Genomic DNA, 27,156 nt, shown 5'->3' on the forward strand with positions numbered 1-27,156 from the left:
TCTGTAATCTGCACCATCCCATCTGGCACCTATGTGTGTCTACAGAGGTACTTGAAACGTGGCTAGCGCGATGGAGAAATGGGATTTAAAATCTGGTTTATTTTTAATTAATAGAAAGTTAAGTAGCTCCTGGTGCCGAGGGGCTACCACCTTGGCTCTAGTCTGAACCCCTCCAGGACGTCCAGGGGAGAGGCAGTTAGGGCTGGGAGGTGCCTGCAAAGGTCACACCCTGCAAACAGGCTTGTGGCCCCTTGAGGCTCTAGGTGGACAGAGGTATATATTCACCCACCACAGTCATCCTTCTCACTGGTTTGACTGGGGCTTCCCTGGTGGCTCAGATGGTAAAGAATCTGCCTGCATGTTGGGGAGACCCGGGTTTGATCCCTGGGTCAGGAAGATCCCCTGGAGAAGGAGATGGCAAGCCACTCCAGTATTCTTGCCTGGAGAATCCCACGGAGAGAGGAGCCTAGTGGGCTACAGTCCACGGGGTCACAAAGAGTCAGACACGACTGAGTGACTAACAGTTTCTTTGGTGTTTTGACTTCCGAGGTTGACTGAATGACCTCCATGAGCAAAACCAATGCGCGTTGCTGACTGGCTGGGTGACAGACGGCCCTGGGCTTAGACCTGCAGCCCAGGTGATGATGGGGAGGCAGCTGGCTTCTGAGCATCCCTGATGGCCTGCAGGGTTTGCTCCAGCTGGACGTTAAGACTGCAGCCTAAATGGAGGTTAATGCATCCATGAGGATTAAATAAAGTGGTGTGTGGGGAAGAACCCAGCTGGTGTGGGTTGGACTGTGGTCCCCTAAAATACATGTTTGAGTTCTAACCACAGACACTTGTGAAGGGGACTCTATTTTGAAATATGGTCTCCGCAGATGTCATCAAGTTAAGATGAGGTCACAGCGGATAAGGGTGGGCTCTCATCTGGAGACAGGGGTCCTTAGAGAAGAGGGAAATTTGGGTGCAGATGCGCAGAGAGGAGAAGGCCACGTGAAGAGAGGGCCCCGCATGGAGGTGGCCGTGCCAACAGGGAGGCAGACACAGGAAGGATGCAGCTACAAGCCAAGGAATGCCAGGGATCGCTGGCACCCACCGGAAGCCGGAAGAGGCAAGGAAGGATCCTCCCGGGGAGGCTTTAGAGGGAGCTGGGCCCTGCTGACACGTGAGCTTGGGCTTCTGGCCACCAGAACTGTGAGAGAACGCATTTCTGATTTGAAGCCACCCAGGCTGTGGCACTTCTGTTACAGTGGCCACAGGAAATGAATATCCAGGCTAACGGGCTGGGACACAGGGTTTTCAAAGTGTAGAAATCCTGCCCCACCCGCCTCACACCTGGTTTCTGAAAAGTCGAGGAGAAGTGTGACCATCTGCCTCCTCTTTCCTCCAGCGGCCTGGGGCAGCTCTGCTCCCAAGTCTGTGGGCACTGGTCCCACGACCCTGAGGGCAGAATCACAACACAGGGACCAAGTAATTTACACATGGACATGGCAGCTCCTCTGCACTGATGGGGAAACTGAGACCCACAGGGGGCGGGTCTCAGCTCAAGGTCACAGAGGAGTCAGAAGCAGAGCCTCAGTCTCTAGACTCCTGCACCCATACTTTACTTGCTTTGAAATCTGAAGGTCTTAGAGGAAGAGAATGACTATTACATTGCAGTTTAAGAAAAAAGATTGTTGTTCAGTTGCTAAGTCGTGTCCAACTCTTTGCAACCCCATGGACTGAAGCACGCCAGGCCTCCCTGTCCTTCACCATCTCCCAGAGATAAAAGTAGCTTGAAGGTGTGTGTGACCAGGATGCATGTGTACCCCCCTAAGGAGCCCTGGGCGAGGCTGTCCTACCCCACCGATGCCTGGCTTTCATGGCGGGGAAGGTGGGTTATGGGGTCAGGAGAGGCAAGGCTGCCCTGCTTCTTAAGGGGGGCCTCCTTCCCGGGGCAAACGCAGACACTCTGCTGTCCCCCCACAGGCTGGAGAGGGGGCGGGCAAGGGGGTGGAGGGGGCAGCTGGACGGAGGGAAGAAGAGCGCTGTGTGTGCACTCGGGGGAGAGGAAGAGAGCGGGGAGCAAACCCAGGAGGAAGGCCAAGCCAAGAGAAGGCGGCCATTGTGAAGGCCCGGCAGCTGCACCCGGGCCGCAGGCGCCTCCCAGGAAGAAGCGAAGTCCTTTCTGCTCTGCGAAGCGGAGGCTGAGAAGGCAGGAGCGGGGGCGGGGGGAGAGACGCGCCAGAGGAGGACGGAGCGTAGAAAACAGGGCAGAGGGTCGGAAGGGGGGCGGCCGGGTCTGGACGGAATATAGATTCACCCGCTCGTCCTGCAGCATTCAATGAGCAGCTACTGCAGGACAGCCCGCTTCCAGCACGGGCACGCTGGGGAAGACAGACCACACGCCCCTGCTTCCAGGGAGCTGACGGTTTAGAAGGGACACAGGCAACCAGATCAGTGGCCAAGTGCATTCTCCGCAGTGAAAGGACTGGGGAGGCGGATAAAGCAGGAACCAGGGCAAGGAGAACTGGAAGCGGGCAGGGGATGTAACTTCACAAGGGAAATTGGACAGTCAGCGTTCAAATATATGTGAAGTGGCAACAAGGACTCTGACTTAAAAAAGTGGGGTGAGGGGATAAAGGGGGAAGGGGACCCTCTGCTGGATGGGTAATCAACAAGGGCTTCCCTGAGGAGGTGATACCTGAATGATGGTCTCAGGAAAGTGAGTGAAAGCCATGCAGATGAGAGCAGAGGAAGGCTCCAGAGAAGGAAAAAGTGCAGAGGCCCCGAGATGGGAATGGGCCAGGAGTTACTGGATGGTTTCAGGAACAGGCGGCTTCCCTGGTAGCTCAGCTGGTAGAGAATCCGCTGGTAATGCAGGAGACCCCGGTTCAATTCCTGGGTCGGGAAGATCCCCTGGAGAAGGGAAAGGCTTCCCACCCCAGTATTCTTGGGCTTCCCTGGTGGCTCAGCTGGTAAAGAATCTGCCTGCAATGCGGGAGACCTGGCGATCCCTGGGTTGGGAAGATCCCCTGGAGAAGGGAAAGGCTACCCACTCTAGTATTCTGGCCTGGAGAATTCCATGGACTGTATAGTCCAGGGGGTCGCAAAGAGCAGGACACGACTGGGCGACCTTCACTTTCACTTTTCACTTGAGGAACAGGAAGGAAGGAAGTGACTGAAGGCAAGAACAGGAGGTGAGGTGGTCAGGAGGTGAGGGACAGAGGGGAAGCCCATTAGGACCCTGAGGAGCCTGTGGGAGCCCCACCCTGGGTGAGAGTGGTGGGTCAGGATCTGTCTCTGGGTGCCGTGAGGAATGTGCTCTGGTTGCTCTCGTGGGGCGGGGCGGGAGGCAGGAAGGCCCGAGAGGAGAGAGCTGGGGCTGGTGGGAGTGGAGCCCAGGAGGCTTAGATATGGGTGATGGCACCAGAGGGGTTCTGCTGTATTTTGAAGGGACAGTTGACTGGATCTGCTGATGGACTCAATGCAGAGTGTGAAAGGAAGAAAACAAACAAGACATTCAGGTTTTGGCCCGAGTGACTGGGACCGCCAAAGGGAAGACTGTGAGAGGTGCCTGGGAGGGAGGCGCAGGGTCAGGAAGTCAGTCTGGACACGCCAGGTTTGACGTGCCGGGGTGACATTCAAAGGCAGATGGCGGGCAGGCAGCTGGAGGCTGGCGTGTGGGTTTCAGGGCAAGAGGCTAAAAGCAGATCAAAACTGGGTGATGGAAAGAGGGAGGGGAGGGGATTATTTCACAGAAAAACACCAGTTCTCACGTCTTAGTGGCCCTAAAATCACATCAGGGGAAAAAAAAATAAGTCTCTCTCTGTCTCTCTTCCTCTTTCCCTAGCTCGCTCGCTCTCACACACACACCCCTTTACACACCAGCAGTGAGTCTCCGTCAGGGATGCCCAAATGCTCAGCAGTTGTCTTTCCACCCTCCTGTGTCTGGGGGATGCTCCAGCCTCCACCAACGCCCCAGGCATCCTGCCACAGTGGGCATCATGGCACCGAGCCCCCCACCTGCCCCAAGTGAGGGTGGCTGCCCAAGGCTGACAGCCAAGTAGTCCAAGTCCCCAGCTGACCTCCCCTATCCAGTTTTGTTGGAAGAGAAGAACGAATAATTGGAGAGCTCTAGGAGCCCCGGCACAGCTGGGGCTGGTCATGAGGGGCGTGCTCCCCTCCTCCCACGGCGTGTTCTAGAACATGACGAGGGAGGGGTGGGAGGCTCAAACACCAGTGCTCACATCTCTACAAGTCTGTACCAGATGGCAGGAGCTGGGCGGGGGTGCGGCTTCCGAACAGCCAGGCTCAGACGGCAACATGGAATGAGAAAGCAGTACCCTGAGGAGAAGAAAACGGGCATTCTGATCTAATTCATCAGAAAGATCCAGAAGGGATGTTTATTTCTCCCGTTTGGTTGTTGCTGTTTTGCCCAAGGCAGGCTATTGGAAATTTGTGAATGCCACTACAGTATGTGCTTCCTCTTTATCCTTTCCAATGGCCCTTGATTTCTATTTGGGCACACAGGTGCCAGGGGAACACTGACTCCATCCCCTGCTCCAAGACCAGGTGATGTGGGCTAAGCTGACTGGCAGGTCATCTGCTCTCCATGGTGACTGGTTCGGGGGTTGGCATGTGACTCAGTTTGGTCCAATCAGAAAGACTCTCGCCACTTGGGCATTCTGGGAGAAGATCCTGCTGAATGCTAGCATATCACACAAAGGAAGAGGTACGGGACCCCTCCCAGTGCCAACCACATCTTGAGACCTCAGGCCTTATGATAAAATTATGACACTGTCAAACCACAGAATCTGCCTCTGTCAAAAGCTCACCTGCATCTTTTTGGTTTGTATGCTATGCTCAGTCGTGTCCGACTCTTTGCAACCCTATGGACTATAGCCCACCAGGCTCCCCTGTCCATGGGATTTTTCCAGGCAAGAATACTGGAGTGGATTGCCATTTCCTCCCCCAGGGGATCTTCTCAACCCAGGGACTGAACCCACATCTCTTTCGTCTCCTGCATTGGCAGGCAGATTCTTTACCCCGGAGCCACCTGAGAAGCCCCTTTTTGGTTTAGGGAGCACAAAGTTCAATAACTTGTCAAAATCACTTGGGAGCTGGGGGGGGGGGGCGCTTTCTGTTCTTCGGATCTGATGGCCACTTACCAGCCACAAGCATTGCCAAGAAGCACCCTCTCCTTGGTCAAGCACAACTCAAATACCACCTCCTCAGAACTGAGGGGTACAGAGCCAGAGAACTGCTGAATGGAAGGAGATGCCTCTTCAACTTTGCCAGAAATTACCAACCTGCTCTTCAGAGTGTAGGTGCTAATGCGCATTCTCACCTCTCTCTTCCTGTTTTCCCACCTCCTCACCACCTTTTGGTGGGGCAGGACCTTGAGATATTTGCCATGGTGATGAGTGAGCCGTGATAATGCACTGTTGGCTAAATCTGTGTTTCCCTGATTACCAGAGAGGCTGAGCATGGGTATAACTTATTTCCATCACATGATATTATGCTGTGTGACATTCATCTGAACATTGGTCTGGAGTTCTGTGAGGCTGTGTTTATCATTGCTAATGTTCTTTTTTTGGGGCTGCCATCCTGCAGCATGCAGGATCTTAGTTCCCTGACCAGGGATCAAACCCGTGCCCTCTGTAGTGGAGATACAGAGTCCTAACTATTGAACGGCCAGGGAAGTTCCACCAATGTTTCTTCAGTGCTTACTATGTATCACTGTTGTAACACATGTAATCCTCACCGAACCCTATGAGCTAAGTAGCATTATTCTCCCTTGAAGTAACCAAGGCATAGTTAAATAACTTATTCCAGTTCACTCAGCTAGTCAGTGGTGGAGCCCACATTTGAACTCAGGCAGAGTCCTTGCTCTCAACCGCTCTGCAAAGACCTGGAGGCGTCTCATTCTAAGGACAATATAACTTTAGCTGGTGCGTATGTAGTGAGCACAGTCAGGGTAGCTGAAGTGTGCTAAAATAGATGACTAAGTACATTTTGTAAAAACTGAAGATACAATTTACCCTTTCAAGTGTGTTTATATTTGAGATCCAAGTCCCTCCCCAAAGTGAGAGGAAGCCAGCACATAGAAATATCCATGAACAAATTGATATTTGTCCTGCTTAAATGTAGCACCTCTCACTTCATCCTTTGTCAATCTCTACTGCAAACACAGGGAAACACAAGCAAGATGATGGTAAAATGAAATTGAAAATCTTCTGAAAGATGCAAGGTTTTGAGAAATTAATTAAAGTGATGCTGGAGGACAGCCTGAAGCATGTGCGAATCCATTGACAAACAATAATCTGGTCTGTGAGATAGCTGAAGAAGAAACCACTGAAAATGATGATGAGGGAATCAATGCTTCACAGGGAAGACTCACATGTCAAGGGATTAAGAGAAAAAACTGAAAGTGAAAGTCGCTCTGTCGTGTCCGACTCTTACAATCCCATGGACTGTATAGTCCATGGAATTCTCCAGGCTGGAATACTGGAGTGGGTAGCTGTTCCCTTCTCCAGGGGATCTTCCCAACCCAGGGATTGAACCCAGGTCTCCCGCATTGTAGGCGAATTCTTTACCAGCTGAACCACCAGGGAAGGGAAAACTCATCAAATCCTCAAATACTTTTGCAAAAATGACTTTGTATGATTTGCTGTGAAAATAGAAGGTGAAATAAATGACATCAAATGGTTGTATATCATTTAAATTTGTTTAACAAGTTATCTCCCTCCCTGCCTCTAATTGACACTTCATCAATTCATCTAATTAAACAATCAACCCATAACCTAACCACAATTATAACATAACCTTTGTTAAATACTGTCAAAATATAACATAGAATAAGGTTATTTTTCAAAATTGTGTAGTTTCACTTTTTCAAGATAAAATACTTAACTAAATACATTAAAAGTTCTATTTAAATGAACTTTTGGTCTATTTAAAGAATGCTTTTTTTCTGGTTTCAGTCTTCTACAATTCCAGCTAACCTCTTTTATTCAAACAGTATTACATATACAAATGACTAAGAACTATTATTGAGGTTGTAACTTTAATCTTCCCCTGGTATTCATTTTCTTTTTCTCCCATAGTAACAGAATTTTTAGCTGGCCAAATGGCCACCCAGAATAAAGGCTACATTCCCCCAGACTCTTTTGCCATCACATGTGCTCATGTGACTTGTTTCTCATCAGTGGGAGGTAAGGAGAAACAGAAAGCAGTTGCTCTGATCACTTTAAGAGCACCTAAACATATAAAACAAGTATTAATAGACCCCAAGGGAGAAATAGACAGCAGTAGAATAATAGGAGGGGACTTTAATACCCCACTTTCATCAATGGATAGATCATCCAGAGAGAAAATCAATAGGGAAACATAGGTCTAAAATGATACGTAGACCAGATAGACTTAGCACACATACACAGAACGTTCCATCCAAAAGCAACAGAAAACACATTCTTTTCAAGTGAACATGAAGCATTCTCCAGGATAGAGCATGTGTTAGGCCACAAAACAAATCTTAATAAATTTATGAAAACTGAAATTCTATCAAGCACCTTTTTCAAATAGAATGGTATGAAACTAGAAATCAATTACAGGAAGAAAATTGGAAAATTCACAAATACACGGAGGATAAACAACATGCTACTGAACAACAAATCAGTTAAAGAAATAAAAAGAATTAAAAAAAATGAGACAAATGAAAATGAAAATGCAACATACTGAAACATACAAGATGCAGCAAGATAAGTTCTAAGTGATAAATGCCTACATCAAGAAGCAAGAAAAATCTCAAATAAATAACCTAAACTTTACAATTCAAGGAACCAGAAAAAGAACAAAGACCGAAGTTAGTAGACGGAAAGAAACAATAGAGATTATGGCAAAAATATATGAAATATAGATATGAAAAAGACAATGGAAAAGATCAATGGAAGTACAAACCAGTTCTTTGAAAAGATACACAAAACTGATAAAACTTTTAGCTAGACTCACCAGGAAAAAAAAGAGAGAGAATTCAAATAAGTTAAATCAGATATAAAAAGGGAGACATTACAACTGCTACCACAAAAATACAAGGGACCATAAAAGACTACTATGAGCAATTACAGGCCAACAAGTTTGACAAGCTAGAGAACTATAACTAGAAACACATAACCTACCAACACTGACTGATGAAGAAATAGAAAATCTGAGCAGACCAATTACTAGAAAGAAGGATGAATCAATAATCAAACACTTCCCCAAATATAGAAGTCCAGGAATAGACAGCTCTATAGGTGAATTCTACCAAAAATTCAAAGAACAATTAATACCAGCCTTTTGCAAACTCTTCCAAAGAAACAGAATAGAAAGGAATAACTCCACGTTCATCTTATAAGGCAAGCATTACCCTGATATCAAAATCAGCCAAGGATACCACAAGTAACGAAAAGTATAGGCCAATATCTCTGATGAAAATAGAATGCAAAAATCTCCAACAAAATATTAGCAAACTGAATTCAATAATACATTAAAAGTGTCATATATCATTATCAGGTAGGATTTATTCCAGAAATGCAAGGATAGTTCACCATCAGCCAATGTGTACACCACATTAAAAAATGAAAGATAAAAATCATCTCAGTGGATGCAGAAAAAGCATTTGACAAAATTCAACAATGATTCATGAGGAAAATTCTCAAAAAAAGTGACTGTAGAGGGAACATACATCAACACAATAAAACCCATAGCTTACATCATATTCAACAGTGAAAAACTAATAACTTTTCCTCTAAGATCAGGAAGAAGACAAGGGAACTCCCTGCCACCACTTTTATTCAATATTGTATTGGAAATCTTAGTGCAATGAGGCAAAAAAAGAAGGAAAAAGCATCTAAGTCATAAAGGAAGAAGTGAAACTATCTGTAGATGACATGATATTATACATAGAAAACCCCAAAGACTCCACCAAAAACTGTTAGAACTAATTAATTCAGTAAAGTTGCAGGATACAAAATCAATACATAAAAATCTGTTGAGTTTCTATACATCAATAACAAACTATCAGGAAGATAAATTAATAAAACAATCCCATTCACAACTGCATAAAAAAGAATGAAATATCTGGGAATAAATTTAACCAAGGTGGTGAAAGACTTCTGCACTAAAAACTAAGACTTTAATTAAGGAAAGAAACAGAAGACATAGATAATGGAAAGGTATTTCCATGCTCATGGGTTGGAAGAATTAATATTGTTAAAATGTTGATACTAGGGCTTCACTGGTGGCACAGGCACAGTGGATATGAAACCATCTGCCAATGCAGGAGACACGATTTGATCCCTGGTCCAAGAAGACTCCACATACTGCAGAGCAACTAAACCCACACACCACAATTACTGAGCCTGCGTTCTAGAGCCTCCGAGTCACAACTACCAAGTCTGCAAGCCACAATTACTGAATCCCATGTGCCCTAGAGCCCAAGAGTCAACAGCCACTGAGCCCATGTGCCCAGGGCCTGTACTCTGCAACGAGAAGCTACTGCAATGGGAAGCCAGCATCCTGAAATGAAGAGTAGCTCCCGCTTACTGCAACGAGAGAAAGCCTGTGCAAAGGCAATGAAGACCTTGTGCAGCCAAAATAAAAAGTCAATACTATCCAAAGCAATCTACAGATTCAATGCAATCCCTATCAAATTTCCAATGGCATTTTAAAAAATTATTATTTACAAATGTTATTTATCTTGTTTACTTATTCATTTTTGGTTGTGCTGTGTGGATGAAACCTATGCCCCCTGCAATGGAAGTATGGAGTCCTAACCACTAGACCATCCAATGGCATTTTTCACAGAGACAGAGAACATAATCTGAAAATTTATATGGAACCACAGAAGACCTCAAAGAGTCAAAGCAAATTTGAGAACTAAGAACACAGTTGGAGCATCAGGTTCCCTGATTTCAAACTGTATCACAAAGCAACAGTGATCAAAACAGTATGGTGTTGGCATAAAAACACACATAGATCAATGAAAGAGATTAGAAAGTCCATAAATAAATCCATGCATGTATGGTTGGTTAATTTACACCAAAGGAGCCCAGAATATATGATGGGGGAAAGGACAGTCTCTTTAATAAGTGGAACTGGGAAAACTGGACAGCCACACATGAAAGAATTAAACTGAATTGTTATCTTTCACCACAGGCAAAGATGGACTCAAAACGGATTAAAGACTTGGAACATATGATGTGAAATCATCATTTGATATGGGTCTTGGTGATTATTTTTTTTAATTTGACACCAAAGGCAATAAAAACAGAAGGAAATAAGTGGGATGACAGCAAACACAGCAGAGGAACATTCTGCACCACAGAATGAAAAGATAATCTACCAAATAAGAGAAAATATTTGCAGATCATTACATCTGATAAGGAGTTAACATCCAAAGTACATAAAAACCCATGCAACTCAATAGAAAAAACTAAAACAATCCAATTAAAAAGGGAGCAACAGATCCGAATAGACATTTTTTTCCAAGGAAGACATACAGATGGTCAACAGGTACATCTAAATCCACATCATTAATCATCAGGGAGATATAAATCAAAACCACAACGAGATATCACCTCACACATGTGAGAATGTGCTGTGGGCCAAGCTGCTTCAGTCCTGTCCCACTCTTTGTAAGCCTGACTGTAGCCCGCCAGGCTCCTCTGTTTCAGGCAGATTCTCCAGGCAAGAATACTGGAGTGGGTTGCCATGCCCTCCTCCAGGGAATCTTCCCGACCCAGGGATTGAATCTGCACCTCTTAGGTCTCCTGCATTAGCAGGTGGGTTCTTTACCACTAGCACCACCTGGGAAGCCTCCCTGTTAGAATACCAGTTATCAAAAAGGCAAAGAATAATAAGTGTTGGAGAAGATTTGGAGGAAACGGAACCCTTGTTCATTGTGGGAATATAAATTGGTACAGCCATTATGGAAAACAGTTTGGAGGCTCCTCAAAAATTAAAAATAAAACTACCACATGATCCAGCAATTCCACCTCTTGAGTATCTATCCAAACAAAATGAAAACACAAACTTGAAAGCTACCTGCATCCCATGTTCGTTGCAACATTATTTACAGCCGCCAAGCTATGGAAACAACCTAAGTGTCTTCATTGGACGTATGAATGAACAAAATGGAGATATCCGTTCCTCTCTGTCACTCCCCCCCAAACAAGTCCCTTGTCGCTTGAGCACAGCTTCCTGGGGTTACGACACCGGAGTCACAATATCTGATTTCACAACTGCCTTGGCTCCTTACTCGAGGTGGGGAGTGCTTGTTTATTTTTCTAAATTAAAGCAAATTAAACCGAGTTTGGAGGATTTTGCAATGTTGCTGGAGGTAAGCCACTGTAATTGTGCCTTTGCTTCAGGCAACCAGCCTGGCAGGTGAGTCTCCAGAACCCACCAAAGTACCTCATGCAAGATAAAGAGACAGAAAGTCTCACTCACTCTTCACCTAGGATGCAACACTGTGGGCACCCACAGCAGAGGGGATGGAGCACCCTGGGCAGAGCAGACGGTCAAGGGTGGACGAACAGTGCGCTGCCATCTGCAGAGCGGCCACAGTCCCCACGCACGGGCCTCTCCATCCTCCACGCCAATTTTAATCCCCGTGCCCCACCCCAGTGTTCTTCTGGAAGCCTGTTTCATGCTGATGGCCTTAAGTCAATGAAGTAGTCCCCGGCGGCTTAAATGACACAATTCACACAGAACTCACGCTCCTGCTCGTCCACGGCCTCTGTACTGTATTTCAAACTTTAAAGGGGCTCACTTAAAAAAAAAACAAAACGAAACTCAAATTCTGTTGAAAAGGTCACTTTCAAGCCCTTCTATGAGCAAATAAATCTATTTCTCTAATGCATTTAGAAGGCAAGGCATAGCTTTTAAATTAAAGCTGCTGGGACCCCCGCCCCGCAGCAGAGGGACCACAGTGGAAAAGGCGGCGATCCGAGGCAGGGCCCTGGGTACCACGCCGGCGGTTCCAGCCTGCGCATGCGCCCACCCCGGCAGCCTGGCTCACCTGTCCGGTAGCCGGTGCTGTTGAGATAGACGGCAAAGGTGCGGCTCTCGTGCTGTGCCTGCCAGGAGGGCGAGGAGCAGTTTTCATTGTTGGTGTAGGTGTTGTGGTTGTGGACGTACTTCCCGGTGAGGATGGAGGAGCGCGAGGGGCAGCACATGGGCGTGGTCACGAAGGCGTTGATGAAGTGCGCCCCGCCCTGCTCCATGATGCGCCGCGTCTTGTTCATCACCTGCATGGAACCTGCAACCAGAGTGAGGAGGTGAGACGCGGGCCGGCCGATCTCCAACGCGTGCGCCCCAGTCGGGCACCACACAGTTAGAGACGGGCACTGAGGCGCCCTGAGTAGGGTGGCACCCCCACCCCTCAGGAGGGGATTGCATTTTGGAAACCTCCAGGGACTGACTGGTGGGCACTCTTGGCATTTGTGGGCAGCAGCTTGCAACACTTCCCTGGTGGCTCAGACGGTAAAGCGTCTGCCTACAATGTGGGAGACCCAGGTTCGATCCCCGGGTCCGGAAGATCCCCTGGAGAAGGAAATGGCAACCCACTCTGGGACTTTTGCCTGGAGAATTCCATGGATGGAGGAGCCTGGTAGGCTACAATCCATGGGGTCACAAAGAGTCGGACACGACTGAGCAACTTTACTTTCTTTTTTTTTCACTTTCAGACCTCAGTGCAATGAGGAAGTACTCTGCCAGTCCCCAGTTCCACTAGGCATTCATAGGAGTGGTTAGGTAAAAACCTGTTCATAAGTTATCTGAGTCTAGTAAAGAACTTTGTCTTGCATATAAACAGAACATCTTTTTTTTTTTTTTTTGCAGGGTATTAATATACAGTGGGTTTTTTTTTTTTTTTGGAAAGCAACCACTGTGTAAACAGAGAGAAGATTATACCTTGTTTCCTCTGGAACTTTCCCAAGAACTGTTCCCTCTTAATGAAATCTGATCATGCCAACCTGGCAACCCCAGCCCGCCTTCTCACCGAATACATCTTGTCTCTGCTGAAACGCTCTGTGTCAGTCACGACCCGTGGTGGCTGCCTTTGTCCACCTGGTTCTTCTAGCTTGGAACCCACTTCCCACCTCCCCGCACATCTCACCCGTCATTGCAGCCACACCTCCCTGGGATCGCTGTGGCTTCTGAGTCCCTTGAGCTCTTATTTACACATGTGTTACTAGGACTTCTCAATAAACTAGGAATGGTGATTTCATTCACACCTGTTCTCGTTTTTCAATGAAGCTGTGAGCAGAGTAAGGTGCAGGGAGGCAAGGAGTTTGTGTGGAAACCCTACTGCACGCCGTCCGCTCTCCCGAGGGCTCCAGACTGCAGAGACTGCGCCTTGCTCGGTGCCGAGTCCCCAGTGCCCCACAGTGTGTGACACACAGCGGGTACTCTGTACATGCGTGAAGAGGAATGGATGTGTAATTGCATACCCGGCCAGCACCCAGACACATAGGAGGGTTCATGGAAATCCTTTTTCTCTTCCTTCTACGGCCATCCTCAGTTTTTTTTCTTTTCCTTGCAGTACTTAGGGTCTATAGTGGGTTGAATGATGCCCCTCCCCCAAAAAATATATGTTCCTGTCCTATGTCCAGGCTCCTGTGAATGGAACCTAATTTAGACAAAGGGTCTCTGCAGAGGTACTAAAACACCTTGAACTGAGATTGGTTAGGATGTGGGACCTAAATCCAAGGACAAGCGTCCTTCCAAGAGACAGAAGGAAGAAGGCACACAGACACGGAGGGGAAGGCCATGTGAAGATGGAGGAGAGATCGGAGGGAGGCACGTACATTCCTCCAAGGAACTCCTCGGGCCTCCAGGAGCTGGGTGAGCAGAGAAGGATTCACCCCTAGGGCCTCTGGAGGGATCACAGCCCTGCCAACACTGTGATTGCAGACTTCTGTCTCCACAGCTGTGAGGCGGTAAATTTCTGTTGTTTTAAGCCAGCCAGTTTGTGCAATTTGTTAGGACAGCAACAGGAAACCATCCAGGGTCTATCCGGTGTCTGATTCTTGCTGGGGAGCCAACCACCTCTAGAGACCTGAAAACAACACATCAGACCCACCTCGGCACTCTGTCTCCAAAGACGGAAAAGGAGATTTACATGGCTCCTTGACCCATTTTTCTGCCAAACAGGGAAGGAAACAGCTAGTGCTTTCCCAGGGAAAACACAGATCACGTCTGTTCACTGCTGCAAACCATCCGGCAGCTTCCCTTCACACTCAGAAGAAAATACCAGTTCTCTACTGGGGGTCTAAGACCCGTCTAGATCGGCCTTCGAACCCACCTCCCCGTTTCTTTGACTTCATCTATTCTGTATATTCAGAGAAGGCAATGGCACCCCACTCCAGTATTCTTGCCTGGAAAATCCCATGGATGGAGGCGCCTGGTAGGCTGTGGTCCATGGGGTCGCTATGAGTTGGACACGACTGAGCGACTTCACTTTCATTTTTCACTTTCACGCACTGGAGAAGGAAATGGCAACCCACTCCAGTGTTCTTGCCTGGGGAATTCCAGGGATGGGGGAGCCTGGTGGGTTGCCATCTATGGGGTCGCACAGAGTCGGACACGACTGAAGCGACTTAGCAGTAGCATTCTGTATATTCTTGCCACCTCTTCTTCTGTGTATCCTTGCCACTGACTTCCAAAAGTAGCAAGTCAAGAGACACCTGGAGTAACAGGCAAACTTGGCCTTGGAGTACAGATGAAGCAGGGCAAAGGCTAACAGAGTTTTGCCAAGAGAACGCACTGGTGATAGCAATCACCCTCTTTCAACAACACAAGAGAAGACTCTACACATGGACATCACCGGATGGTCAACACCGAAATCAGACTGATTACATTCTTTGTAGCCAAAGATGGAGAAGCTCTATACAGTCAGCAAAAACAAGACCGAGAGCTGACTGTGGCTCAGACCATAAACTCCTTATTGCCAAATTCAGACTTAAATTGAAGAAAGTAGGGAAAACCACTAGACCATTCACGTATGACCTAAATCAAATCCCTTACGATTATACAGTGGAAGTGACAAATAGATTCAAGGGATTAGATCTGATAGAGACTGCCTGAAGAACTATGGACAGAGGTTCATGACATTGTACAGGAGGCAGTGATCAAGACTATCCCCAAGAAAAAGAAATGCAAAAATGCTAAATGGTTGTCTGAGGAGGTCTTACAAATAGCTGAGAAAAGAAGAGGAGCTAAAGGCAAAGGAGAAAAGGAAAGATATACCCATCTGAATTCAGAGTTCCAAAGAATAGCAAGGAGAGATAAGAAAGCTTTCCTCAGTGATCAACTCAAAGAAATAGAGGAAAACAATAGAATGGGAAAGACTAGAGATCTCTTCAAGAAAATTAGATACCAAGAGAACATTTCATGCAAAGATGGGCACAATAAAGGACAGAAATGGTATGGACCTAACAGAAGCAGAAGATATTAAGAAGAGGTGGCAAGAATACACAAAAGAACTATACAAAAAGATCTTAATGACCCAGATAACTACAATGGTGTGATCACTCAACTAGAGCCAGACATCCTGGAATGCGAAGTCAAGTGGGCCTTAGGAAGCATCACTACGAACAAAGCTAGTAGAGGTGATGGAATTCCAGTTGAGCTATTTCGAATCCTAAAAGATGATGCTGTGAAAGTGTTGTACTCGATATGTGAGCAAATTCGGAAAACTCAGCAGTGGCCACAGGACTGGAAAAGGTCATTTTCATTCCAATCCCAAAGAAAGGCAATGCCAAAGAATGCTCAAACTACTGCACAATTGCACTCATCTCACATGCTAGCAAAGTAATGCTAAAAATTCTTCAAATCAGGCTTCAATAGTATGTGAACCGTGAAGTTCCAAATGTCCAAGCTGGATTTAGTAAAGGCAGAGGAACCAAAGAGCAAATTGCCAACATCCGTTGGATCATCAAAAAAGCAAGAGAGCTCTAAAAAATCATCTATTTCTGCTTTATTGACTACGCCAAAACCTTTGACTGTGTGGATCACAATAAACTGTGGAAAATTCTTCAAGAGATGGGAATACCAGACCACCTGACCTGCCTCCTGAGAAATCTGCATGCAGGTCAAGAAGCAACAGTTAGAACTGGACATGGAACAACAGACTGGTTCCAACTTGGGAAAGGAGTCCGTCAAGGCTGTATATTGCCACCCTGCTTATTTAACTTATATGCAGAGTACATCATGAGAAACGCTGGGCTGGAGGAAGCGCAAGCTGGAACCAAATTGCAGAGAGAAATATCAATAACCTCAGATATGCAGATGACACCACCCTTATGGCAGAAAGTGAAGAAGAACTAAAGAGCCTCTTGATGAAAGTGAAAGAGGAGAGTTAAAAAGTTAGCTTAAAACTCAACATTCAGAAAACTAAGATCATGGCATCTGGTTTCATCACTTCATGGAAAACAGATGGAGAAACAATGGAAACAGTGACAGACTTTATTTTCTTGGACTCTAAAATCACTGCAGGTGGTGATTACAGCCATGAAATTAAAAGACGCTTGCTCCTTGGAAGAAAAGCTATGACCAACCTAGACAGCATATTAAAAAGCAGAGACATTACTTTGCCAACAAAGGTCTGTCTAGTCAAAGCTATGGTTTTTCCAGTAGTCATGTATGGATGTGAGTTGGACTATAAAGAAAGCTGAATGCCAAAGACCTGAAGCTTTTGAACTGTGGTGTTGGAGAAGACTCTTAGACTTCAAGGAGATCCAAGCAGTCCATCCTAAAGGAAATCAGTCTTGAATATTCATTGGAAGGACTGATGTTGAAGCTGAAACTCCAATATTTTGGCCACCTGATGCGAAGAACTGACTCATTGGAAAAAGACCCTGATGCTGGGAAAGATTGAAGGCGGGAGGAGAAGGGGACGACAGAGGATGAGATGGTTGGATGGCATCACTGACTCGATGGATATGATGAGTTTGAGCAAGCTCTGGGAGTTGGTGATGGACAGGGAGGCCTGGCATGCTACAGTCCATGGGGTTGCAAGGAGTCAGACATGACTGAGCGACTGAACTGAACTGAACTTCCCTGCCCCTTGCTCACTTGGCTACACGAGCTTCCTCTTTGTTTCTCAGGGGCTCCAAGCTCACCCCTGCCCCAGGATCCTTGCACTTGCTTTCTCCCTTCTGCTGGGGAGTGCCTCTCTGAGATTTTGCTTTGCTGGCCTGTCCGATTATTTGGATCTCAATAGTCACGTTCTCAACAAGTCCTGGCCGAGCACCCCATCTGGAGGACCTCCCTTCTTACTTGCTATCACAGCCGTGTAGGTTTCTTCTTAGCATTTCTCTCCTTCTGAAATGGTTTCCTTTACAAGTGCCCTTATTTGTAATCAGCCTCTGCTTTTGGATGGAGAGTTCTGAATGATCCAGGGTGCTGTCCACCCCCTACCCCCAGGAATATATAATTGATGCCCTGTAATATCTCACTGAACAACTGAAGGGAACAGAGCAGAGCCTGCCCTCTTGAGCCCAGCGCTGAAGCAGTTTTGTAAGAGATGCCCACCTGGAACCAGGTGTGTTTCCTGAGCCTCTTGGCTAAGGTCACCCCGGTGGGCCAAGAACTGGCTTTGTGTCTGACCAGGAATCATCAGGCCCTGGAACTATGTGAGCATCTGTCGCCAAGGTCACATGTCCTCCTGAGAAGTCCCCACGGGCCCCATCTGTAACTGGTGGCAATTAGAGGGTTTCTGCCAGGTGTGATGGCCTCACTGACTCAGTGGACACGAATCTGAGCAAACTCTGGGAGATAGTGAAGGACAGGGGAGGCTGGTGTGCTGCAGTCCATGGGATCGCAGAGAGTCAGACACGTCAGCCACTGACACCAGGTGTGAAGTCTCCCTCTGCAGGGGATGGAGGTGGTGGGCTTTTCCGAAGCTCCCCTCCACCAGCTGCTGCAAACTCGCCGGAACCTGCAGAGGGAGCAGGCCTCGGTCTCAGCGTCCAGCAGAGCCCTGGGCCTCACCAGCCTTGGGGTGCATCCTTCTAGCCTCCTCCAGGTTATTCATCAAACCTCCCATATCTGACAGGCCGTTCTTGGCCCCACAGTGAAACTGCTGCCCCTCTTTCCAGCACCCCCCATGGCCCCTCCCTGCCTCACCTGGCCCCCCAACACTTATTGCCGTCAGACAGTTCACTTATTTGCGTGCTGCCCTCTGCTCCACAGTGGAACAGCTCCGAGGGAGCAGGGATCTAGGCTTATTCTCTTTACTGTCATCTTCCCAAGCCCAGAACAGTGCCTGGCACATAGTGACCGCTCAACAAACATCTGCTAAATTAACACAAAAATATATCTCACTCTTTGTGTTTCCATATAACTCAGGACCCCAAGTGGGTCTATGTCCATGATACGCGTGTATGTGTTGTGTGTAGTGGATTAAAAAAAAACTCTGACTTCAAATAGCAGCTGACAGACGATGTGCTCTGTGTCTGCCATGCTGCCCAGCACCTTCTATAGTCGGACGCCAGCTCTGCCCCGTCACATTACTGCCAGTCCCTGAAGGCCGTGGTGTGGCAGCTCCTAATACAACCTAATTGTTGAGACAGCTCTAACTCGGCCCTGGGGCAGAGGGCGGTGCTGCACATCCGTAACAATCACGGTTAACGTGGTGACTCGTCGGCGGACTCTGCTTTACGCACTGTGCTGGGCAAATCCTCCCAGCAAACCACTTAACAGAAGAGGGAGCCGGGCGCAGGGAGTTAGGTGCCTGGTGAGAACTGCAGAGCCGGGGAAGCGGGACGGGAGGACTTCAGCCCAGCGTGTTTGATGGCGGAGGTGGGGGGTTTGTGTCACGTCCAAGAAGCGTCCAGTGGACACCACGCAGGGGTGCTGATGATGAACCCAGGAGGGGCACGGAGGTCCCTACACGCTTTGTAACCCTCAGCTTCAGTGAGGGTCAGAATCATCCCTGGGACTCTCGTTTGGGTCCCCACGTCACCCCGGATGTGACTTTAGCTGACGCACCAGCAGGGACAGTGGTTCGGGGTCACGTCACCAAGTGCCAGGGACCCCAGGGTGGGAAACTGATTCCCATTCACTCCTTCTGATCAAGTCCAGGAGAAAGTTCTCGGGTGGGTGCAGGGAGGTGGTCACGTCCTTAACACACACACACTTCCTATCTCAAAGGGAAGAGATGAGGCCACCCCCTTGAAGCTCCGGGTGGACAGCCGTATTAGCTTAAACTTGATCGCATGGTTTAACTTTCCTTCTACTTAGGGCAAGTGACGCTAGCTTCTCATTTAGGGTAGTAGAATCCCGTTCTCAAAAATAATTACAGCCGTTTCAAAAAACAGCAATACAAGTGGCACATGGACACAGTGAAAATTGTGGGAGGGTGAGGGAATGGCTGGCGCTTGGCACAACCCACAGTTGTCTGCCCAGTGATGTGATTGCTAAGAGACACCTTGGGGGGCCCCTGAGGTCCTCCCCACTGCCCTAGTCTGTTGTTGTTCCGTTGCTAAGTCATGTCTGACTCTTTGCGACCCCATGGATTCCTGCACACCAGTCTCCTCTGTCCTCCATTATCATCCAGAGTTTGCTAAAACTCACATCCACTGAGTCGGTGATGCTACCTAACCATCTCATTCTCTGTCACCCCCTTCTCCTTTTACCTTCAATCTTTCCCAGCATCGGGGCCTTTTCCAATGAGTTGGCTTTTTGCATCAGGTGGCCAAAGTGTTGGAGCTTCAGCAACAGTCCTTTCAATGAATATTCAGGACTCATTCTCTTTAGGATGGACTGGTTGGAGCTCCTTGCAGTCCAAGGGACTCTCAAGAGTCTCCTGCAGCACCACAGTTCAAAAGCATCAATTCTTCAGTGCTCAGCCTCTTTATGGACCAACTGTCCCATCCTCCAGTTACTCAGGCAATAATCGTGGCTTCTCCCATCTTTCTGTTTCCACACCCGGTCCATGAGCAGAGCCTGCTGCTCTTTCTTAAAGGACACCCACACTCAAGAGTCTTGTCGCCTCCTCCCCAGGCAGGCGGTCATCCTCTTTCCTCTGAATTAGGTCCATTGCTTCCCACCTGGACTCTGGCCGTTTATTTCCAGAGGAGTAGCCACAGTGCCTCTACTCAGCATCACCCACAGCTCCCACTCACCCAGAGAGCAAAGTCTGTGAGGTTGACTGCAGCCCCTGCGGGACCAGGCTCCCCATTCTTCCCCGCCCTCTGTGGTCCTCGCCTCTCCTTACGCTTGCCAACTTGTTCCCGCCCCAGAGCCTTTGCCCAGCCTGTTCTTCCTGCTGGGGATGCCTTTCCCCAGCAATCCCAGGGCCTGGGTCCTCACCCCTCCTTGTTTCTACTCAAAAGTTCTCCTCTTGGGGGGAGGGGGTGATGTACACACAGGGGATTAAGAGGTATAAACTATTAGGTATAAGATAAACTGCAAGGATATATTCCGAAGCACTGGGAATACAGCCAATATTTTATAATGAGTATAAATGGAGCATGACCTTTAAAAATTGTGAATCACTATACACTACACCTGTAACTTACAACACTGTATACTTCAATTAAAAAAAACAGTTCTCTTTTTTTGTGAGGCCTGCCCTGCTGACCACATCCACAATTTTACTCTCTTGTCTTCAGTATTTCACATCCTTTTCCTTTTTATGTTTTACATTTTCAACTCCGCATGTGTTGATCTAACACACTATATCTCAGGTTGGTAAAAAAATTTGTTCGGGTTTTCCCATGCTGGTTTTGCCAGCATTGGCTGGCAAACCTGAATGAACTTTTGGGGCCAACTCAACACTCTGGCACATTTACATCTTCATCTTGCTGGTCACCCTCTTTGCAGCCCTAAATGTCAGCATCACGAGAGCTGGGACCACTGACTATGCCCCACAGCCCTGAGGCCTGGAACAGCGCCTGGCACACAGTAGGCGTTCAATAAATATTTCTCGAAGGCATGAATCTAGGGCAGTCCAGGCAGAATTAAGCCTTTGCTTGCTCTTCCCAGACCACAAGAAAAAGAAGGAAGCGCCCGGTAACGAGGACTTGGCCTTGCTCGGGCTCTAGAGACTGCGGAAGGGACAAAGCTGGCCGCCCATCCGACCTCTCAGACCCTCCTGGAAAGCAGGGCTCTGCCGCCCGGTGAATAATTCACCTGCAGTCAGCAGCCCTGGATGCTGCGTTGGCAAAAGGCAAACAGCCTGCAAGACTGTTTCTTATTTGTAATGGGCTCCAAAGCAGGGTCACCACATGCCCCTCAAGTCTCATGAGTGATGGTCTGCTCTTTCCAACAGTTCCCTGCACGTGTCTGCTCGGGTGCCCGCCCCGGCCCAAATAAGCCGGCCGCAGGGAAGCCATGTCAATCTGCTCTTAGAGCACAATCTAATGATGCCCTAAATGACAGCTGCATCTGGGCGTAAGCAGCACGACATGTTAAGCCTCCCCTCGGGGACAGTAACCTGCTTGATGAGAACAGCCACAGTGACGGGGCCTGATAAATCCACATCTGGAACGGGAAAGCATATGATCTAATCTCCCTGCCTGGCACAGCCCTCATGCAGATGGACAGCTCCGACGGGGAGGGAAGGGGCTGGAAGACCAGGCCACACAGAAATAAAAAGGCCAGCCAACCAAAACTCCTGTTGTCCAACACACGCCTGGGGACACGCAGACAAAAACACAGCCGGCTTCCTTCCGTGATCACACATTCCTCCCTTGCTAGGGTGAGGTCACTCTGACACCTTTCTCGGTGACTCCGATGGACTGGGGAGGCCCCCTCCCCACCCTGATGACTTAAATTTTGGTGCCCAAACCACGCACTTGCCAGAAGCATGGTGTTTCCCCCGCACCCTCATCTGCCCACTCCCTTTCCCACTGCTTGTTTTTTTTTGGGTGGGGAGGGGTTGGGCGGCTCTCAGTGCACCACCTGGGCTATTATTTACTTGATTTGATATTTTTCTTTACTGTGGCTTTAAAAACTTTGTTTTCAACCCAAGTGACAATGTAAAATTCTGGATTTGATGTGCTACTCAGATTTTTTTTCTGGAAGCATATCAAAAGAGGTTTGTAAGTAGTAAAAATCAATGTTTGTCAACCTGTCACATAAGATGATTTTGTGATGACCTGTGTCATACATAGAAAGGCATTTGGGAAATGCTGATTTAATGTGCACTTCTAGAGGTCTGGGTCAGGGCAACCACCATCTCTGGGGACTCAGCAGGTGCTGGGGCTCTCAAGATTCAAAACATGACCTGATTTTGGCCATTCCTGGCACTTGGGTGGTTCATGTCCACTTACTGTCCTAGAAGTCTATGTCAGCTGAGAGAAGACACACCCTACATGCCCCCTTCCCCAAGACAAAATTCTGGAGCCCCCAACCTGAGTGGTATAACAGAGGAGGCGTTGGTTTAGATGGATAACTAAGAGATACGCTTTCTGATCTTTGTCTTCTTAAAATGAGAGGTAAATAGAGTCTGTGATGTTGGACCCTCCTTGGGAAAGTTGTGGGAGGTGGGACATGGTTAGCCAACCCAGGGTCTTGACTTAAATCAATGTTTAACCACTGCTGTTTCTTACCTAGACTATTGCAGAATTTTAATTGAGATAAATATATGCAAAGCCTTTAGTTCAATGCTTGGCATATAGAAAAGATCCAAAACATGTTAGCTTTTAAAAATGCAAATTACAGTAGCTCCCAACTATATATAGTGTAACACAGAGTTCACAAATTGAGCGTCTCCGGACAGACTCTTGTCTGCATGTTGTTGGATTTAGGTCTGCTCGGAAGTGGTTAAAAATTTGAATTAATTGCTAACTTTTGAGTTTTATTCAGGAGATTTCACATCAATCTGGATTTTAGGCTTAGCATGAAAATACACAGATCTGGCCTTGATGGGCACACAGGTGGGTGGGTCTGAGTAGCCAAGGCTGGTTTTAGAAGGGCCCCCCTGCAGTCTGCATGGCCCCCATCAGGCCCACTCCCCTCACCCACAGTCCTGGCCTGGCCCTGCCGCACTGGGTTTGCCCTTCTCCAGGGGATCTTCCTGACCCAGGGATCAAACCTGGGTCTCAGGTGGATTCTTTACCATCTGACCCTCAAGGGAAGCCCTTGCACCCCTTAGCTGGTTCTATTCCAGCTGAACTGACCAGCTAAGTAAACTTTCAAAGTAACACTGTGGCCTGGAGACCCACAGAGAACAGGCTTTAAGAGGGTATAGAGGGGTGGTGGGTTTGAGTAAAAGCTGGCACAGAGCCTTGCCCTGGACAGGCTCTGGGTGGGGGGTCATGAGCTCAGGCCACAGGTGGGGAAGCACGTCCGTCCTGTACCAGCCTCCAGCTGCAGGTGGCTGCCTGCCAGGCTGGAATTTAAGTGACAGCCCTCGACTGGCCCTCAGCTGGCCCGTGAGTGTCCCTGGAATCCCCGCAATGTCACTGGCTCAGATTGTGAGCTGCCAGCTCGTGGCAACACCTGCTGAATGGCCACATTGGGCTGGGCCCCATCAGACCGAGGGCCCCAGAAGCGCTCTATCCCCAGCAGCGGGGCAAGGGCAAGGCCTGGGAAACTAACGGCAGCAATCAGAGGCTGCCTCTGGCCCAGGGACTCCACTGTCTCCCGAGCAGTTACATTTGATCCCCCTCCTCCTGTTGGAGTGTTCTCACTGCTTTCAGTTGGCAACAACTGCTGTGCCTGCAACTCAATCCAGAAAAATCCACTGGATTCCTGGGACCCGCTTCTCAAATAAGGTTTCCTCATGGTGGTGGCAGAGGAGGAACCATTCCTGACCCTCGGCGATTACAAAATAAAGTTAAATATTATTGTTGAGTTTAGCGATAAAAATCCAAGGCTTAAAACTGGTTCTTAACCCCAAAATCAGTTAAAGCAGATGTTCAAGAGGCAGTAGTGGAATTTCGTTAATGAACACTAGACTGAAAAAAATGAGAAAAATCATGCAGTGTGTTTTTTCCCCTGCAAACCAGAGCCAGCAAAAGCTTCTGGGAAAAAATTCCAACCCAGGCTTTCTCAATGGAGGGGAGGTGCCCTGGGGCAGGGCAGGTCATGGGTATAACAATGGTGCCCAGCAATGACTGGTCATTTCCGCCCCGAGGAACTCCACCCAGAAACGTCCCTCTTACTAATAATTTGCCAACTCGCTGCCCCTGCCAGAGGCCATTGCCTCAATGAGGCAGCCTCTCCAAGGTATTCTGCCCATTTTTCAGGGTGGGCCACAGAGTCAGTCACCCAGCCACTGTCCTGGTGGGTGATGTTGGCAAAGCAGCTGACGTCTGTCCCAAGTGTGAAAACCCATCCCTCCTCCCCTAGTCTCCCGTCTCGGTAAACGGCACCACCATCTGCCCAAGAGCTCAGCCAACAACCTCAGTCATCCTTGATTCTCCTTCCCTCCCCCCCCACTTGTACTCCACCAACAAGGCGTGCTGACCTTCAAAACAAAACTTGCTCACTTACCCCCTTCCCTTCTGCAGCACCCCCAATCACCTCCCACCGGGACAACTGGTCTATCAGATTGTGTTCCTGTCCCCCACTTCTTCTCCACCGGCAGCCAGAGCCACTGAAAGCATGAATCATGCGTGCTTGACCTGCTCAGAACATTTCAGTCACTTTCCATTGGCCTGAGAATAAAATCCGGTCCTTCCTCCATCTCTTCTCTGCCCTCACCCGTACCCTTTCTCTCCCTCCCTCCCCAGGTCCTGCTGCCCTCCTCAAAGTTCTCAGCAGTTCCTCCCTGCCTGGGATGTTTCTCCCCCAGGTTTCCATGTGAGTATCTCCTTCTCAGGGTGCCCATCACATAACCACACATTCACTGCTGGGGTTGCTGTCCCTTCCTGGGACCCCTGTTCCTGATCTCTGGTGTGGCTGAGACCCCAGGTTGTCCGCCAACGTGTTTCCCCTTGTTTCTTATCAACAGGCCCTAATCTTCAACACACCCCGCTAGGAAACTACATTTCCTAGACTCTCTTGCAGTGGAAGTGGTCCTCCCTTTAACCTTCTGGAACCACCTTCTGCTTAGTTTTCCAGCCCAGGGATCTGACCTGGATGGGCTGTACCCACCAGTGGCTTTACAGTCTGGCTTTGGCTGAGTTTGGCTGATGGGGGGCCCTGGCAGGAGATCAGCAAAAGGAAGAGCTAAGATTAGGGTCTGGATTCCTCCATCTCACTCCCTTGGTGTCAACAGAGGGTGCCAGCTCTCACTGGGTGGCCCTGTGTCTCAAGGTTCCCAGTAACCATCTGCTGACCTTACCCCCTTGGTCTTGGTTTAGAGGTGACCCCACTGTTACTAACTAGCCTTGAGTGCTACCCTATCATTGGTGATTTCCCCACACTTGCTCACACCTGAGCAGAAAGTTAAACCCTCACTGAATAATCTAGGTTTGAATGTGTCCTGTATTTCTTGCTGACATCATGTGACTAGTAAGTTCTGTCTGTGTTGTGGGTGATGTCTGGGATGAGGTTCCTAAAGGGAGCTGACTTGACTCAAAGGTCCATTCTCTTCCCTTCTGCCTCCTCCTCCTATCTAGAATACGGCTGTGATAGCTGGAGATCCAGCAGCTATTCTGAGCCATGAAGGTAACCTTAAAGGTGGAAGCCACACCATCAGAATAGTAGAATACATAAGTAGAGAAGGACCTTGAGTCCCTTATAATGTTGAAGTCACCATGTTAGCCCTGAACTGCCAACTTCCAACATTTTTATGTGATTAAGAAGCAAAATTCTGTCTTGTTTAAGCCACTGTTATTTTGTATTTTCTTTCACCCACAGCCAAACCTAATCCTGAAACACTTAGCTTCCAAAATTTAAGTGATCTCCTAAATGGTGCTGAATTTAAAAAAGATCTTGCAGGAATGTACTTGGCAAGTTGAACACCAGGGTGGGTCCAAATAAGTCTCTCTTCCTCCTCAATGACCTGCATCCACATGTTTTTCTAACACCAGTGAGCAGCAGCAGGAATGTCAGGAGCTGGTATCTCAGAGAGGCTTGTGTTGGAAGTTACCACTGATCTGGCGTCCGGAATCTGGGCACACTATCCTAGGCTTCCAGCCATCTGGCTCCTGCAGAGCACCCAAGCCTGCAATTTAGAATTGATTTCTGAATATCGGTCTGCAGTACAGGGTGTGGTTTCCTTGTGTTCACAGATGGAAAGAGGCAAACAAGTGCCTGGCCAGAGGCCCTCCCAAGCCGCTTTCTCAAGTCAGCCTCTCCCACAAGACAGCCCTCCAGGCTGCAGGCTTGCCATTTGCAGGATCACCAGCCCATCTGAGCATCTGGTGTGGGTCTCCAACCCAGGAAAGCATGAACAGGTACTTGATCTGCATATAATTCCCACCCTCCCCCACTCCTGGCCCATCCAGACCTGGGCCTCCCCACTTGAACTTCTGACTCTATAGGTTGACCGCCTTGGCGTCTAGAACTGAGCTCTAGATAGCTTTCCCCATCTCAGTAAATAGAAAATCCACCCCCGCCCCCTCCCCAATCCCCCACCAGATGTTCAGGCCAAAACCTTGGAGTTATTCTGGACTCCTCTCCCACTCCACATCAGATCGCTAGCACATCTTGTCAGTGCCACCCTCTAACTCTGGGTGGCGTCTGACCACTTTGCCCACCCTAGTCTGAGCCGCCAGGATCTTGTGCTTGGACCACTGCAGTAGACCTCTCTTGGGGTCCATCTCCTGCCTGGACTATTGCAGCAGGCCCCTCACTGCTCTGATTGCACCCCTTCAGTCTGTTCTCCATAAAGTAGCCAAAAGGTCAAAATGAACACAGAAGCCACACGACATCCATGTCATTCCCTGGTGTCCTGTCACTCAGAAAGTCACAGCCCTCCCCCGGTGCAAAGACCCCGCCTGAGCCGCTCTCCCACTACCAGCCGTAGCCGCTCAGACCTCACCTCTCCCTGGCTCTTTTGCTCACACTGGTCTCCCACTGCGGCCATCGGCTGCTCCGTGAGCCTGCCTGGACCGCTTCTGCCCCAGGGCCTTTGCACCCACTGCTCTCTGCCTGGAACACTCTTCCGGGGGGAATCCCCTTGACTCGTATTCCCTAACTTTCTTTGCCCAGGTACCCCCTTCTCAGTCATGCTGCTCAACATAAAAATCACAACTTTTCCTTTCCCCTCCCCTCCTTGCTGACCTTCCT

At 48.4% G+C, this 27,156-nt stretch overlaps 1 protein-coding gene across 4 annotated transcripts in view; it reads right to left on the reverse strand.

The window, feature by feature from the left end:
- Positions 1 to 27,156, reverse strand: part of SULF2 (sulfatase 2) — a 127,657-nt gene that overhangs the window by 65,015 nt on the left and 35,486 nt on the right. For all 4 annotated transcript variants that reach the window (XM_043884517.1, XM_043884516.1, XM_043884519.1 and 1 more), the window contains exon 3: positions 12,044 to 12,283. In XM_043884517.1, the coding sequence (XP_043740452.1) occupies positions 12,044 to 12,283 (240 nt within the window). The remainder of the gene's footprint in view (positions 1 to 12,043; positions 12,284 to 27,156) is intronic.

The sequence above is a fragment of the Cervus elaphus genome, chromosome 23 (assembly GCF_910594005.1).
Source record: "Cervus elaphus chromosome 23, mCerEla1.1, whole genome shotgun sequence".
Classification (NCBI taxonomy): domain Eukaryota; kingdom Metazoa; phylum Chordata; class Mammalia; order Artiodactyla; family Cervidae; genus Cervus; species Cervus elaphus.